At 42.5% G+C, this 14,858-nt stretch overlaps 1 protein-coding gene across 8 annotated transcripts in view; it reads left to right on the top strand.

Annotated features, from left to right (window-relative positions):
* The window catches only part of Ncoa1 (nuclear receptor coactivator 1), a 243,930-nt gene extending 229,611 nt beyond the window's left edge, over nucleotides 1-14,319 (top strand). For 2 of the 8 annotated variants that reach the window (XM_087553093.1, XM_087553094.1), the window contains exons 20-23: nucleotides 3,625-3,808; nucleotides 8,173-8,262; nucleotides 11,872-11,926; nucleotides 12,015-14,319. In XM_087553093.1, the coding sequence (XP_087409219.1) occupies nucleotides 3,625-3,808; nucleotides 8,173-8,262; nucleotides 11,872-11,916 (319 nt within the window). In that variant the 3' untranslated portion in view covers nucleotides 11,917-11,926; nucleotides 12,015-14,319. Of the gene's footprint in view, nucleotides 1-3,624; nucleotides 3,809-8,172; nucleotides 8,263-11,871; nucleotides 11,927-12,011 lie in introns of all 8 variants that reach the window. The other 6 variants (NM_001395569.2, XM_087553092.1, XM_087553090.1 and 3 more) reach the window with 3 other exon arrangements.
* The last annotated feature ends 539 nt before the right edge of the window (nucleotides 14,320-14,858 follow it).

Here is a 14,858-nt window from a genome sequence, read left to right as displayed (position 1 = left end):
AAAAGGCCAAACTTGATATCCACTGATTAAAATAAATTCTCTATAAACTATGATGATAAGAAAATCTTTTTATTGAAAATAGAGCAGATAATTTCTTAAAGCCACACAAGTAAAATGTTAGAGTTCACATAGCCTCACTCCACTCAGAGTGTTTGAGAGCTCTCAGACAATACCCAACAGTCCTGAGGCTTCTAACGTCATCTGCTTCACCTGCTCTTACATGTCTGGAGTCTCAGTGGCCTCATCCTACCCGGTTAGCTTATAAAATTACCTCGCTGAGTCTTTTTTTTTTTTTTAATTCTGAATGCTGAACTTTTCACACACCACTTGATTTTATAAAGATTTTAATTTGGTTGTGTCTTGGTTCTGATGACAGGGAAACCATTTAGTCTGACAATATAATAAGTAAGGCAGTTAAAGTTGAAAACATAAAACCATATTCTCTTAAAGTTCATTGAAAGGTGAGAGAGGGAAGCTTTTGTGAGAAAACTGTGTAGCTCTCAGTGAAGACTGTGAGTAAATGGGTTGGGAGTGGAACCATCTCTGAAACATGCAAGAAGCATTCAGCCTCTTAGTGCGTTCTAATCCCAACTTCCTGACTCACTTGAGACTGCATGGTTTGTCATTATAATTGCACCCTGTAGGCACGCAGTCCCCTTTTCCAGCTCTTTCTGCTGTGCTTAGACACAGCAACTCCCCAGTGAAACCCTGGGGTGAATGTTCCATACTGGAGGCACCTACATATTTAATGTAAATATGAGTGGCTAGCAGTAGAGCTCAGCAGGGAAGTTCTTACTTAGCACATACAAGCCATGAGGTAGAGTCCCTAGAAACAGAGATATGGACAGAGAATAGGGAGGAAGTAAAGGAGAAAGAAGAGAGAAGAGAGGGAGGAAAGGAAGGGGAACAACTGGGAAGCCATGCTGACAGGTTTCACTAACCTGTCTCTGTTCCAACTTGCACTTTAATTCCCTGACAGACTGTGCTCTGTTCACCTCCGCCCACGTCCTGTCAAGCCAGTCAGGCTCATCTTCACCACCAAAGAGTGTTCCTGCCACAGTGGTTAGTGTCCTGTGTGGTGCCAGGTGCAATTCATGTCAGCAGCATTTGATATATTTACCTTTTTTTTAAAGTTCTTTCTTCTTTTGGATTTTGGAACACCTTTTTTTCTTGCTCTCTTGCTGTTGATGACTTCCCTCCTACTTAGTCTCTCTTGCTGGAGACCATCATTTGCTAGGAGGTAAGCGCCTTGGCCTCCAGGCAAGCCCAGGAATCCATCCTAGGATCTCTTTCTCACAACTTGTTCTCTTGGCCATCACCTCCAGTCTTAAGGCAAGCATTGTGGCAAACCTGTAATCTCAACGTTTGGGAAGTAGAGACAAGAGGATCAGGAGTTCAGGATTGACTTCCATTTCTTAGTGAGTACAAAGCCCTGTTAAAAAAAATATAGAGTACCTGCCTAACTCCTGAAACCACATCAAAATGCCAGGACTGTTGGCCCCAGTTTATAATCCAAGACTGGAGAATCCCTGAGCTCTCTGACATACGTCTAAATGGCAAGCTTCAGGCCAGTAAGAGATCTTGATCCACAGGAAGTAGATGATAGTTCTGAAGGGGACAGCCAGCCGACCCAGGCCCTCACATACAGTCATGGCCTCATTCAACCCATCTCTCTCCTTCTAGACCTACTGTAGCAAGTGTCTGTACACTTAGTCTTTTATGTAAAGTCTAATCTCTAGGCTATACATCTCCCCAAATGTCATACTGTATATCCAACTGCCTCACTGCCGTCTCAGTCTCAGAAGTCTAAAGCCATCCCAAACCTAACTGACACTCTTCCTAAAACCTGACCTCCTACGTTTCTCCATCTTAGTACGTGACAACTTCATTCTTATAGTTGTTCTGTTTTTCACGTCTCATATCAAACAAACCAACAAATCACGCCATTGCCCCACCCACCTATACATCTAACACGCTTGACCTATAGCACCCTGTATCACAGTAGCTTCCTGTCTTAGCTATAGCCAGAGTACTGGCCAGACTCCCAAGGCAGATATCAGAACTCCAACTGTTACACCGAATCTATGTGTCCTAGAACTGGTCTGTGTCTGGATCACACTCATCTATCTGTGTGGAGAGCTCCACACAGACCTTAGAGTGGTTCTCAGTAGAACCACTGTAAAAGCCACACCCTCTTGTTTCTCAGACGTACTTAAACAAGGACCTTTTTGGTTATTACTAATCTGTAGCACCAATGGGAACCACTCTGGACCAGGTGTCTTCATCTTTCTCTTCTCTTCTCTTCTCTCTCTCTCTCTCTCTCTCTCTCTCTCTCTCTCTCTCTCTCTCTCTCTCTCTCTCTCTGGGTTGAAAAATAAGTAGCACTACTTAAAATAGCAGTGATCATCCCTGTGAGGTGGACAGGAATGCAGGGTACATGAGAACTGGACCTAAGGTGCTGTGAGTCTAGCTGACCTACAACAGTGGTTAAGGCCACAGAGGGGTCTGTCTTCTTCCCTTGATGGAAAAAAGTAAAGTGTAATTAAGAACAGTCCAAAGGAACACAAGTTAATATACAGTTCCGAGTGTAAATCTGAAGGAAAATTAAGCTCTAACTAAGCTTTCTTCAGTTAAACATCACCGCAGTTCTTAGAACTACCATGTGTGTTAACTTACGGAGCTTTGCTCCCCACAGGGATGACTTGGGTACCAATTGACAAAGGAATGCTAAGGCGAAATGTTCTTGTTGGAAAGTGAATGCAGGTTAATAGACGAGATCGGTCCCTTTAGTTGTAGGAACACTGCCTAACAAGCATACACACTGTGCAGACTTGAAAGGTTCATAGATGCATTATTGACTGTTTCTGAGGTTTATAATTTTCAGTGTTTTATAATTAACGTGGGGAGAAAATTGCTACTTTTCTTTATCCATGATGAATAGACTTTTTCTTGGCTTGTTGATTTCAGTATGATTACCTTAATGGACTGAAGCTATAGTTGTCAGGAAGTCCTACTTACCACTTGAGAGCTAACAAGGAATAAATAAGTAACAACTGGCAAAATCATTTTTGGAATCAGAAATTACGATTGAGTAACAATCAAAATATTTGGTATTTTTAGATCTTACAAAAGACAAACTGTTTTCTTTTAGAAGTATACATTTGTGTCATTGGAGGTTTTTTCAGAGTTTGTATATAAAGTTCCAATTTGAATTTACTTGAAATTTATTCCAAATTACTTTAACTACTAAAATAAACTTACCTTACATTTGAGATCCTTGAACTAGTAACAGTCCAAAGCCTGACCACGAATAAGTACAGAGCTCAGTTTAAACAAGCTCTCTGCAAAGCACAGCTGCCTTTGTATGTTGCTTCCAAGAAAAGATGTGAAATTTATCTACGTTCACCACTGAGGGGGAAACTGGACATGAACCATTTCATTATTAAGCCCATTAGGCAGAATTCAGAACGTACCTGAATTATGATCTGCTCTAATATATATTTACAAGTATTTAAAATGTAAAATACTGTATTCGGAATTCTGTCTAATAAAAACAAACTCCAGTCCCATTAACCCCATGTTCATGAACAGTGCATGTAACCTGGATTGTTTTTGAGTTAACAGTGTGTTCAGTCAAGCCGTCCAGAGCCAGCCTGCCCCTGCACAGCCAGGAGTGTACAACAACATGAGCATCACCGTGTCCATGGCAGGTGGAAACGCAAACGTTCAGAACATGAATCCAATGATGGGCCAGATGCAAATGAGCTCTCTGCAGATGCCAGGGATGAACACTGTGTGCTCTGAGCAGGTAAGCAGCAGAGTTGGCAGCTTTACCACCCACCACACAACACTGTCAACTACCGAGGAAAACCAGGTATGTTGACAGTTATCAGCAGGAACCATGCTTCTTTATCCCTTCCCACTGTCTGATTAGTACTCATCCCTGAAAGTTAGAACAGAAGATCAGTGGTTAAGAGCATCCGCTGCTCTTCCAGAAAACCAGGGCTTAATTTCCAGCACCGACATGGGGGCTCACAATTATCCGTAATTCCAAGGATCCCAACACCCTCTTCTGACCTCTGCATGTATGTAGTGTACAGGTATACACATAAACAAAATACAAAAGTAAAAATAAAAAATATAGAATGGACCAGACAAACGGCTCAATGGGTAAAGGTGCTTGCTAGCCAGGCCTGACTTCCTGAGTTCAGTCCCTGGGACCCATAGGGCCCACAGGTTAAAAGGAGAGAACTGACTCCTGCAAATTTTCTTCTGACACCCCCCAGAATATTATAGAATTATAGAATAACATTATAACAATTTTATAGAATACACACACACACATACATACATACATACATACATACATACATACATACATACATACATACAAACGTACACACACACACACAAACACTGGCTATCTTTTCTATAGATTTCCTTTTTTTGAATTCCTGTTTCCCAGAAATTATATAGTAAGCCTAAGGAAACAGAACCTAGTAACTTAATAATCTGTATTGTTTTGTTTACTTTTTGAGACAAGGTTTCATGTAGCCCAGGCTAGCCTACAGCTGGCTATGTGAAGGAGGATGATCTTGAACTCTTGCTCTCCTTCCTCTACCTCCCAATTACTGGGTCCTTCAGTGCCCATCTTGTAGTAAAATAAAGGCACAAAATAAAATTAATTTTATCTTTGTTATTATTAGATTAGGTTATTCACTATTTCCTTTAGATTAAAACAAAATATAATTGGGTGAAAATATATCTAACAGGTATTCCTTATGTAGTTGTATTTTACATTTTTGTTTAATTCAGTAGTCTTTGCCTTTTAATTAGATCAGTTAGTCCATGTATATTTAATGTGGTTATATAGTCTTGCTGGGCCTGGAACTCATTATGTAGGCCAGGCTGGTATTGAAGGCATACACTACCACGCCCCCATGGTATGGTTGGGTTTAAATAGTCCATCTTATTTGTTCTTGCTTTGTCCTCTTTTTGACTTTTTGTACGTATGAATGAATGTTTCTTTGTTTTATCTACTTTGTTGTCTTATCCACCATCATATAACTGTCTGATTACCTTTGCTTTAGCACTTATATTCTTTCACTTTCCATAGCCATCATCATGTCATATGTAGTGGAAGAATCTTATTCAGTGTGTTTCCACTTGGCCCTCCTATGTTATCACTCCTATTATATCTGTGTATGTTATATATGCCTCACTACATGGTTACTTTTCAGTCAACTGTTTTTAAATTTTAAGTAATTTCTCTGTATTTGCCTATCTGGTATAATTCCCTACTTCCTGTAGTGTTTTTCATGGTGCAGGTCTGCTGCCAAGTCTGGCTTTATAAGTCTCTGTTCCTACTTTATCTCCGGAAGTACTTTCCCTGAGCTCCAGTGCGGCAGTGTGAACTTTCAGGACAGTAAACTGCTGCCTCCCAGCTCATCCTAATGAGGGGTTTATTTCTGCTGTCGTTTTATCCTCTTTGTAATGGACTTCCAGTAATTGATTATGACATGCTTTTCTTTGTTTCCTGTTCTTGGGACTTATTTAGATTCTTGGTCCATGAATGTATAATTTTCATCAAATTATAGGAAAATGTTAGTCATTCTTCAAACTTGTTTTTTCTGACACTATCCCTTCCCTCCAGTAACACATATAGTAGATCATTCACTGATACCCTGGGGCTGAAGGAGGGAGTGGATCCTGTAGCCCAGGCTGACCTCAACCAAGGATAACCTTGAACTTCTGATCTTCCTGTTTCTTCAAGTATTGTGATTACAGACATGTGCCACCATACCTGATTTTTTTATGTGATGCTGAGTATTGAATTCAAGGCTTCATGTACCCCAGCAAGCATTTAGTCAGCTAAGCTGTATCTGAGGCCCCTATGTGTTTGTTTGGTTTTTTTCATTATCTAATCTGCTAATTTTGTCTGGTATTTTTTCATCTCAGACATTTCAATATCTAGATGTTATCTATGAATCTTTTCTTTTTCAAATTGCTAACATACCTTTCATCTTTCCTCTGCTGTCTTCTTATGTTGTTGAGTCAGCTCCCTCCTTCACTTGTATGTAGATCTGGAGATGGAACTCAGGTCATTGGACCTGTGCAGAAGGTGCTTTACCTGCTGAGTCATCCTGTTAGATGAGACTGAGTCTCTTGCCAGCTCTCTATCTTTTTTGAATGAGCCAGGTTTTTCATTATTTCATTTCTTGAATTTGAAGTATTCTTTAGTTATAACCTTGGCTTAAGATTCATTGCCACAAGCCTTAACTACTATCGAGATACAGCAACCATTTTACAGGGTTTTCCCTCAATCAATTTTGCAGACGCTTACCTACTAGGGGTAGTTTCTTGTTGCCATTAACCTTCATTAGGTTGGCTTGGTGTTCATCACAAAGGGAGGCCTCCACCAACTGGAAGTATTTCAGCTCATCACAGGTGGACACAAGTGCACAAAGATGGACGTGGTGCTTCTAAGGCCTTAGCAACTTCACAATTCAAGTGCTAGACCATCGTGTATGTCTTCAGGGCATTTCCTGTCCTCCTACAGTCAGTGTTAACATTTGTCACACTTCTCTTAGCAATGACTTCCTTAGGTATGGCAGTGAGTTCTATGAGAAACTGAGCAACTGATCTCGAGCACCCTAAGCCTCTACTTTTATAGGACTTGGCAATGGCAAAGTAAGAGCTCTTTTTGCCTCTTGAACATATGGAAAGCAACCATCTTAAATTCTCACCTGGCAAGTCCTGGCACCTGAACTGGCCTGGAACTGATTCCAGTTCATTGGTTTTCCTTTCATTATGGTTCATGGTTGTCTGTTCTATATGTGACTGGTAATTTTTTGTTGAACATAAGACTATGAAAATTTACTATCTATCTTCTTAAAAATATTTCTGATCTTTGTTATGGGAAGCAGTTAGGTTCCCTGGAAGCAATTTGATCCTTTCAGGTATTACTTTTTATTTGGCATAAAGCAGTATTTATATGCACTTTTGCCTTAGTAGTAAGGCTCTACTGTATTTCCTGCTACCTCACGAATCTGGCATTTTTCCACTCTGGCTGTTGAGGCAGAGACCCGGTCGGAGCCCTGTGTGGGTTTTTTGGGATTATCCCGTGTTATTTATTCAGGCACCTCTTTCCTCTACATTGTGAGCCACAGACCAGAGGACCTTACACATTTTCAGACCTGTCTCTTTGACCTTTTCTCCTTTGATATTCTTCCCTGGGAATTCCAACAGCTTCTAAACTCAAGGTGCCTTCTCAACTGTGGACTAGAAAATTGCTACAATAGTGAGTCCCCAGTAGTTTTCCAGATCTCAGAGATACAGTGCTCTGCATTGCCTTTGTCTGGTGTCTCAAAATGCCTTTGTTCCACACTCTAGCCAGGTTGCGGGCTAGGGGAGGGTTGGGGTTTGGTTTGGATTCCTGAGTTGTTTGTTTGTTTGTTTGTTTGTTTGTTTGTTTGTTTGTTGTGAATTCAGACAGTGGTATAAATATGATCTTTGCTACTGATTTCTTTTTAAGATTTATTAAGTTTGTGTGTGTGTTCGTGTGTGTTCATGTATATGTGTGCAGGTGGGTGTGTGCATGTCTTCAGGTGCATGCATTCTTGTGGGTATGTGCACCCATATGTAAGTGCAGTTGCCTACAGAAGCCAGAGGCATTGGACTCCCCTGGAGCTGGAGTTATAGATGGGTTGAGCCACCTGATTTGGGTGCTAAAAACCAAACTCAGATCCTCTTCAAGAGTAACTCACCATCTCTCCAGCCCTTTGTTACTGGCTCTTAGCTGAGGTGGTGAATCAACTTGAGTGTGTATCCCTGTGTGAGAGGAGAGAGAGTAAGTCAAGGAAAGACAGACGGAAAAAAGAATTTGCTCTTTATTCATGTCAATTATTAGAATATACAGAAAAGTATGCAACTTAATGATTCTCACAAGCTCAACACTCCAGGCAACCACCTAGGTCAGCAAGAGAGCAGAACCAGCATCCGGAAGTCCTCATAGTCTCTACCCACAAGGGAGCTTCTGTCTGACTCTGGCAATGTCATAAATGGCTGTTAGGTTGGCAGTCCTCCTTGAACTTTCCTGTCTGTCTTATTGAAGACTGTGGTTTTCAGCTTAAACAACTAGCTGAAAATTGGGTCTTTGTTTATCCCTAATAGATGAATGATCCAGCACTGAGACACACAGGCCTCTACTGCAACCAGCTCTCATCCACTGACCTTCTCAAAACCGAAGCAGATGGAAACCAGGTCAGTAAGAAAGAAAATCCTAGTGCAGAGCTGGCAGATGCAATCACTCTGGAGACGTGGAGGACGTCACATGACATGGTTAAGAGCCGAACCCTGGAAGTCAGACGTGGGTGTGGTCCCTGGCTCTTTCCTTCCCAGCCTTGGCACTGTGGATTTTTAAAGTCCTCTCTTGAGTTCTGTATGACTACAGAACGGCCAACATGCTTGCTTACTGGGCGTTGAGAAGGTTAAATGAGATAAGCTGGCAAAGGGCGTATTTAGTTCCTGGTCAGATAGTGCAGTCACAGATGTGGCCACTAATAGTGATACGAGCTCTGCGGTAAACCAGTGTTCTAAAATGCTGTAACCAAAGATCTCAGAATAGTTCAGTACTGAGACAAAGCAGTGTCTGCTCTGCACTGTGCCTCCCTAGCAGGGCACTTCTGAACAGCAAAATAGCAAGGTGGTCTCTTCTAAATTTAGGGGTGGGGTTAATTCACTTTGGCAGCTGATTTAGTCTTCGATCTCTTACTATTAACACAGAGGTCAGGGCACACAGACATAAAAATGCATACATCCTTACTGTAAAGTGTATGACTTGCAGGGAGCCGTGCTCTCCACAGTGGGCCTATCTCATTTAACCTTCCATTGTAACTGTGGAGGCTGTAGTACTCCTTTCCTTCACAGACGAAGAGACGGAACCTGAGGGAGGCCCTTTAACTGTGGGCATTATTCACAAGCTAGAGAGATCTTCCCGCCACCAGAGCCTTCTCAGGACCTGTTAAAGGTGCAGCACACAGAACCATGCATATAACGTGTTGTGTAAACAAAGAAGGTAGACTACCAAATATGTGTGTATCAAAATCCAAGCATCCACAGAAAGGATAAACAGGGATGACACACAGCTCAGTGGCAGGACACTCGTCTATCTCACAAAGGCTCTGGGTTCTATCCCAGTACTGAAATGAATGAAGCTAAGATGGTCAGAGGACATTTACATGGGAGGTGGACTAAGCTGGGCTTGAACAACAATCCTCAGGTCATGTGAGGGAGAGAAGAGTGGCAGTTGTTGGGATCCAGAGGCAGGAAATAGCTATACCGTCATATAGTTATAGGAAGCCACAGCCACTGAGAACAAAAAGTGTGTGACAAGAAACCATGGCAATCAGTAGGCAGTGGTAGCACTCAGAAGGCAGAAGTAGGTGGATCTGTGAGTTTAAGGCCAGCCTGGTTTACAGAGTGAATCTAGGACAGCAAGGGCTATGTAGAGAAACCCTGTCTTAAGACAGACAGACAGACAGAGAGAGGTTGAGGACAGAGGAAGGGAGGAGAGAGACAGAGAGACAGAGATAGACAGAGAGAGAGTGTGTGTGTCAGTCACAGGAACCAAGAGGCAGAGTAGATGGCGTCACACTTGACTTGAATGCTGAGTGCAGGAACCTGGGCTCTGACCTGGTGACAAAGCCATCCCTGAAGGAGATGACTGTTAACACACTCATTGGCTAGAGGAGGAGAGGGAAGGGATGTTGGTGTTCAGAATGGGAAGTGAGTCTGGAGGCCGTGTCCAGAGGCTGAGCTGTAGTGCACTTCATCTAAGTCCTGTGAGGTAAAAATGGGCATTTGTGATGGAAAATGGAAGTCAGTTGTCGTCCACTAGATGTTGAAAGTCACCTTCATACAGACATGTCCGAGCAGCATGACAGATGGCTCCACACCCAGGTGTTGAGAGTCCAGCGTCCTCAGACGGTGCTTGAGTTAGGGTGAACAGTGCAGGGACTGGGGGAGTCTGGAGCTGCGTCCTCTCTCCTCGCCAGCACGTTTCCAGCTCCTCTGTCAGCCTCTGCCTGCCTGTGCAGACGTAGGAGTTTAAGTCTCTTTAGGTCTGGTCTCAGGCATCCTCATAAAAGTTTTGGAATCTAATGTAATCTTTATAATTTTTATATACTCTTTTAAAATACTCTTTTTTTTTAAAGAAGCAGAATTTTCTTTCTAGTTTGTTTTGTGGTTCCTTTCTTTATCAGGATTGTTTTAAAATATTTAGGGAAGAAAATCACCTATGATGTTCTCCTCCAATATTTCATACTTAGAAACAAATAAGCATAGAATTTTTGTGTTGCTTTTAAAACAGAAAAGCATCATTGTTTGTGCTCATGTGAAGGTCCAGTGTGATAATCTTCATTCATTGTAGCCCAGCATGATGTCTTCTTATCCCTCATTCTGTGTTTGCCAGACAGAAACTGGAAACTGAGTTAGACAGAACTAGAGACATCACAGGAATAGTGGCATGCAGACTGGCGTACAGAAAAGGGGAAGACGAAGGGAGTACCAAGGTTCAGCTGCGTGAGGACAGACAGAAAAGAGGAAAGGAACACGGAGTGAAGAAGCAGGGCGTGGGTTGGGAGGCTGGTGTGAGAAAAGAAGGCCCTGTGAGTTTCTAGAAGAGAAAGAATGGGATCAGTAGCTACAAGACCCACTGTGAGACGGATACAGCAGCTGGAAATGGACCAAAGATGGTGTGTGGTAGTCTCGTGAGAGAGATCAGGGAAGGAGCCCAGCAGAGCCAGGAGCCAAGCCCGAGAAGCTGGTGACTAAGGATGACGGGGAAGGAGGGATGCTAGCCTAACTCAGCAGACACTGAAGGGCTCCATGGCTGTCTGTGTCCTAGAGAGGGAGTCAAGGGGCAGACAAGGGAGTAAGACTAAGGAGACCACAGGCTAGCCTGACACAGACACTTGGTGACAGGACACTGGTCAGTTGGGCAGTGGGGGTAATGGAAACAGCTTATATTCCATTTAGAACATTTTCAGAAAAGTTGAATAAACTGGATGCATTAGTGATAAATGACCAATATAAGATGTTACTAATATAAAATCCTCTACAACCTATTAAATATGAGGCACATCTGCCAAAAGTCTTACTTACTGAGCTACCTTAGAAAGCATTTCCATTTGTCACGTGGGGCATTCGGAAGTGTGGCCTCTTAATCAATTCTGTAGACAATGTTTTAATAAGGCTAGTGTGGAAAGACTAATACTGCTTTTGTTTTCCAGTAGGAGATGCCAGAACTATGTAAGTTTAGACATTTTAAGGAATACATTCATTTATTATATACTACTAGAAATAAAGGGAAATTCATACTGTTCTTAAATGATGTTTATTGGTTTTTGAGCTGGTGTGTTTGAGTAAATTGTCTATGAGGGAGAAAAAATCAGAGACAAAATGTCTCTGCTGCTCTGTGTTGTGTGAAGGAGCTGTGTACAGTGTGTGACACTAACCGTCTAGATGTGAGCCTCAGGATGCCAGTGCCGGCAGAGTGCGGTGACTTTATTTTGCTAATACTCAGTAAAAGCCCTTATTTCTCAGTGACATAAAAAAATATTTTCCCGTTAAAACTCATCCATTGATGATCTTGAGCTAGTTTTCCAATTAGCATGTGATTTTTTAAAGCCCACCACTGTACCCCCAAACTCTGAAGCTGGGCTTTCCCCGGCCGTGACAGTGTTAGGGAAGACACTTTGGGTCCAGATGGCAACACTGTAGGAGGCGTGACCAGTCCAGGTTTGGTTTTATTTTAAGTGTGAACTTTCCAGAACCCTGAGCAAAATGAGTGCAGCGATTTTCTTTTTGTAGGACAAGAAGACAGAAGAGTTCTTCTCTGTGGTGACTACAGACTAGAGGAGCTCTAGTGAGTTTCCACTTCACGTAGTACCCACTCATAAGCCGGGGGGGCAGGCCCTTCTGTCTAAACACATCTTTTATCTGTGTTCCAGCAGGTGCAGCAGCTTCAGGTGTTTGCTGACGTCCAGTGTACAGTGAACCTGGTAGGCGGGGACCCTTACCTGAACCAGCCTGGTCCTCTGGGAACTCAAAAACCCACGTCAGGACCACAGACCCCCCAGGCCCAGCAGAAGAGCCTCCTTCAGCAGCTACTGACTGAATAACCACTTTTAAAGGAATGTGAAATTTAAATAATAGACATGCAGAGTTATACAAATATATTATATATTTTTCTGAGATTTTTGATATCTCAATCTGCAGCCATTCTTCAGGTCGTAGCATTTGGAGCAAAAAAAAAAAAAAAAAAAAAAAAAGAAAAGAAAAAAGTTCACTTTTGTTGGGAGATTGAGAGGTGGTGTTTTTGTTTCCTTCTTTGTAAAGGCCTTGGATATTGAAAAGAATAACAAGGCAGAACAGTTGGACAATCTTATTTCTTGAGCCAAAAGTTAATTATTCTTATTTTTATAATCAGTCATTGGCTTCTTATCTGGATAAAGGCTTTTGGAGGGAAACCAAAATAACGAGTTCGGAGGGGAGGACGAAGCCCTGCCTCACTGGCTCAGGGCTGTCCCTGCCCTGGAAGAAGAGCCTTGGGGCCCCACCTGTCTGTCCACCAAAGGCTGTCACGCTCCTCCCACCACAGCCCCCCTCCCCTGCCCCCAGGCAGCTTGTGCGCACAATCAGCTTCTTCAAGCAACTCCGCCCGATCTGTTGGCACCGAGAGATTATTTTGCGTCTACACATGTACCCTTCTCCTTTTTATAAAGATGGATTTAAACCACGATGCCTCCAGGAGAGAGGATGAAATAGGTGTGTTCACCACGGAATCCAAAAATGCAGTTTGGGGGGAAAATGCAATAATTTTTGATAAGATGGGTGAAGGACAAGAACCGAGTTCTATCAATTATTGTAGATACGATTTTCTGATTAAGTCTGCGGGGAAGGCAGCCTGTTCTTTCTGCTTTTACTCTGTTAACAGCAAGGTAGCTAAAGTTATTTAAAATAAAATTAAGTTTATGATCCGAGTAGCTTTTTTTCCCTTAAATCTCACTGTAAATATATTTTGATTTCTTGTAGAAATTGATTTTGTTCTGTTTAATTTTATGCTTTTTTTCATCCTCTTGGTTTTTCTAAATTTGTGTGTGAAATATAATGTTGATTGAACTGCAATTATATTTGGCTGGTAATTCGTTATCCCAGTAACTGTGAAGCCATGTATGGATTTACTTTGGGTCTCATCAAAGTGGCACCGCTGGAAAGAGCAATTCTAGCTGAGCTGATCAAAGTACACAGGCCGCTTGTATGAAGGGAAGTCAGCGCTCAAAGAAAATCTCCTCTTTTTGTCTCAGAATAACTTTGGGAATTTGAATTTCCATCAGTGCAAATGTGTTTCTCTGTTCTGCTCCGAGGCCCTCGTCTTGTTATTCTGCCACATCCCAGCTCACCCTGGCCCTCCAAGAAAGGAGCCAGCAAACCGACTCTAGTGCTAGCAGTTCTGCTACAGGCTGGGAGAGCTTGAGCAAGCATGGCCAGAGAGGCCAAGGGAGACCTCCCGTGCTAACCTTGCCCGACACCTGGCCTGTGGGCGACAACACTGACCTTCTGCACCAGCTACCTCTGCTCGCACGGCAGAGAAAAGGCCATAAGAACCAATGCAGATGAGGAGCATGGACTCAAGACTTCAAGGAAGAAGCCATTTCCCCAGGTCCTTCCTTCTGCATCTCACCGCCCCTGGTACAAACAACTCCATAAGAACAGCATCTACTCAGAAACTACAGGACTTTGAAACTGGTGGAAGGGCTCATGTGGTAGCAGCTATGAAACAGAAATAGGACCCTCAGTTACAGACATTCTCTTTTTTAGTTTTCCAGAAAGTGCATCCCTGATCTCATCCATTTCCAGCTTGAAAGCCCAGCCATGTTACTCTAGTTCCTACCAAACTGCTCTAAGAGGTCGTTTCCATTTTGTTTGTGATAATAAACATGCAGACTTCAGGAAGTCCACCTTTAATTCAGCATTCCAGATGGAGTTTCCTGACTCCGGGCTTGTGCGTAAGGACCTAGAAAAGAACAGCAGTAAGGAAAGTTGGAGATGCTAATGTCCTCCCCCATCCCCACTGCACCTTAAAGTATGCATGTCACCTTCAAGGTTTTATAATTGCACTGTTTGTTTTATGTATGTACAGATTAAAATTATTGCTACATTTGAGGAAAATAAAATTGCTTGCTTCTATGTAATTCCTGTCATTCCACAGGAAATTGACTTTTCCAGCTACTGAATAGAATTTGTTTAACAACCTCATGGACTGTCTCTTCATTTATGCGCTGTGGAGGGGAGGGGACATATAGAAAGATTTTGATGAGACCAATGTCACGATGTTGGGGGGGGGGGGGCTTGAGGAAATGCTGACTTAACTGTGCCATTGGTCTGATGAGTAAACCCTGTTGTGTCTGGGGCTAGCATATATCCAGGCAACACTAAAGAACTGTGAAAAAGCATACCTCTCTCAGTTACTGATACAGGTGGAATTCTACTCGAGGATGCTGCTTCAGTGTGAAACGTTAGGCCCTGTCAGGAAGACGACTCAGCATCTGGAAGCCCAGCAACTTCAGTTCTGTCCTAGAAACCATGGTGGAAAGAGAGGGCTCCTCATCCCTGAAAGTTGTCCCCTGACCTCCAGAGGAGTGCTATGCTGTGTGTACACACACACACCCCAATAATAATTTTAGTTTAAACTTAGACCCATAGTAGAACCACTTCCGGAGGGCCTGTTTCTCATGTATATCCCCACACATAATTGCAGACTTGGAATCTGCTGTTTAAAATCATATTTCAAAATG

This window comes from Rattus norvegicus, chromosome 6 (assembly GCF_021556685.1).
Source record: "Rattus norvegicus strain SHRSP/BbbUtx chromosome 6, alternate assembly SHRSP_T2T, whole genome shotgun sequence".
NCBI classification, from domain to species: Eukaryota; Metazoa; Chordata; class Mammalia; order Rodentia; family Muridae; genus Rattus; species Rattus norvegicus.
This window is presented reverse-complemented; position numbering and strand designations above follow the sequence as displayed.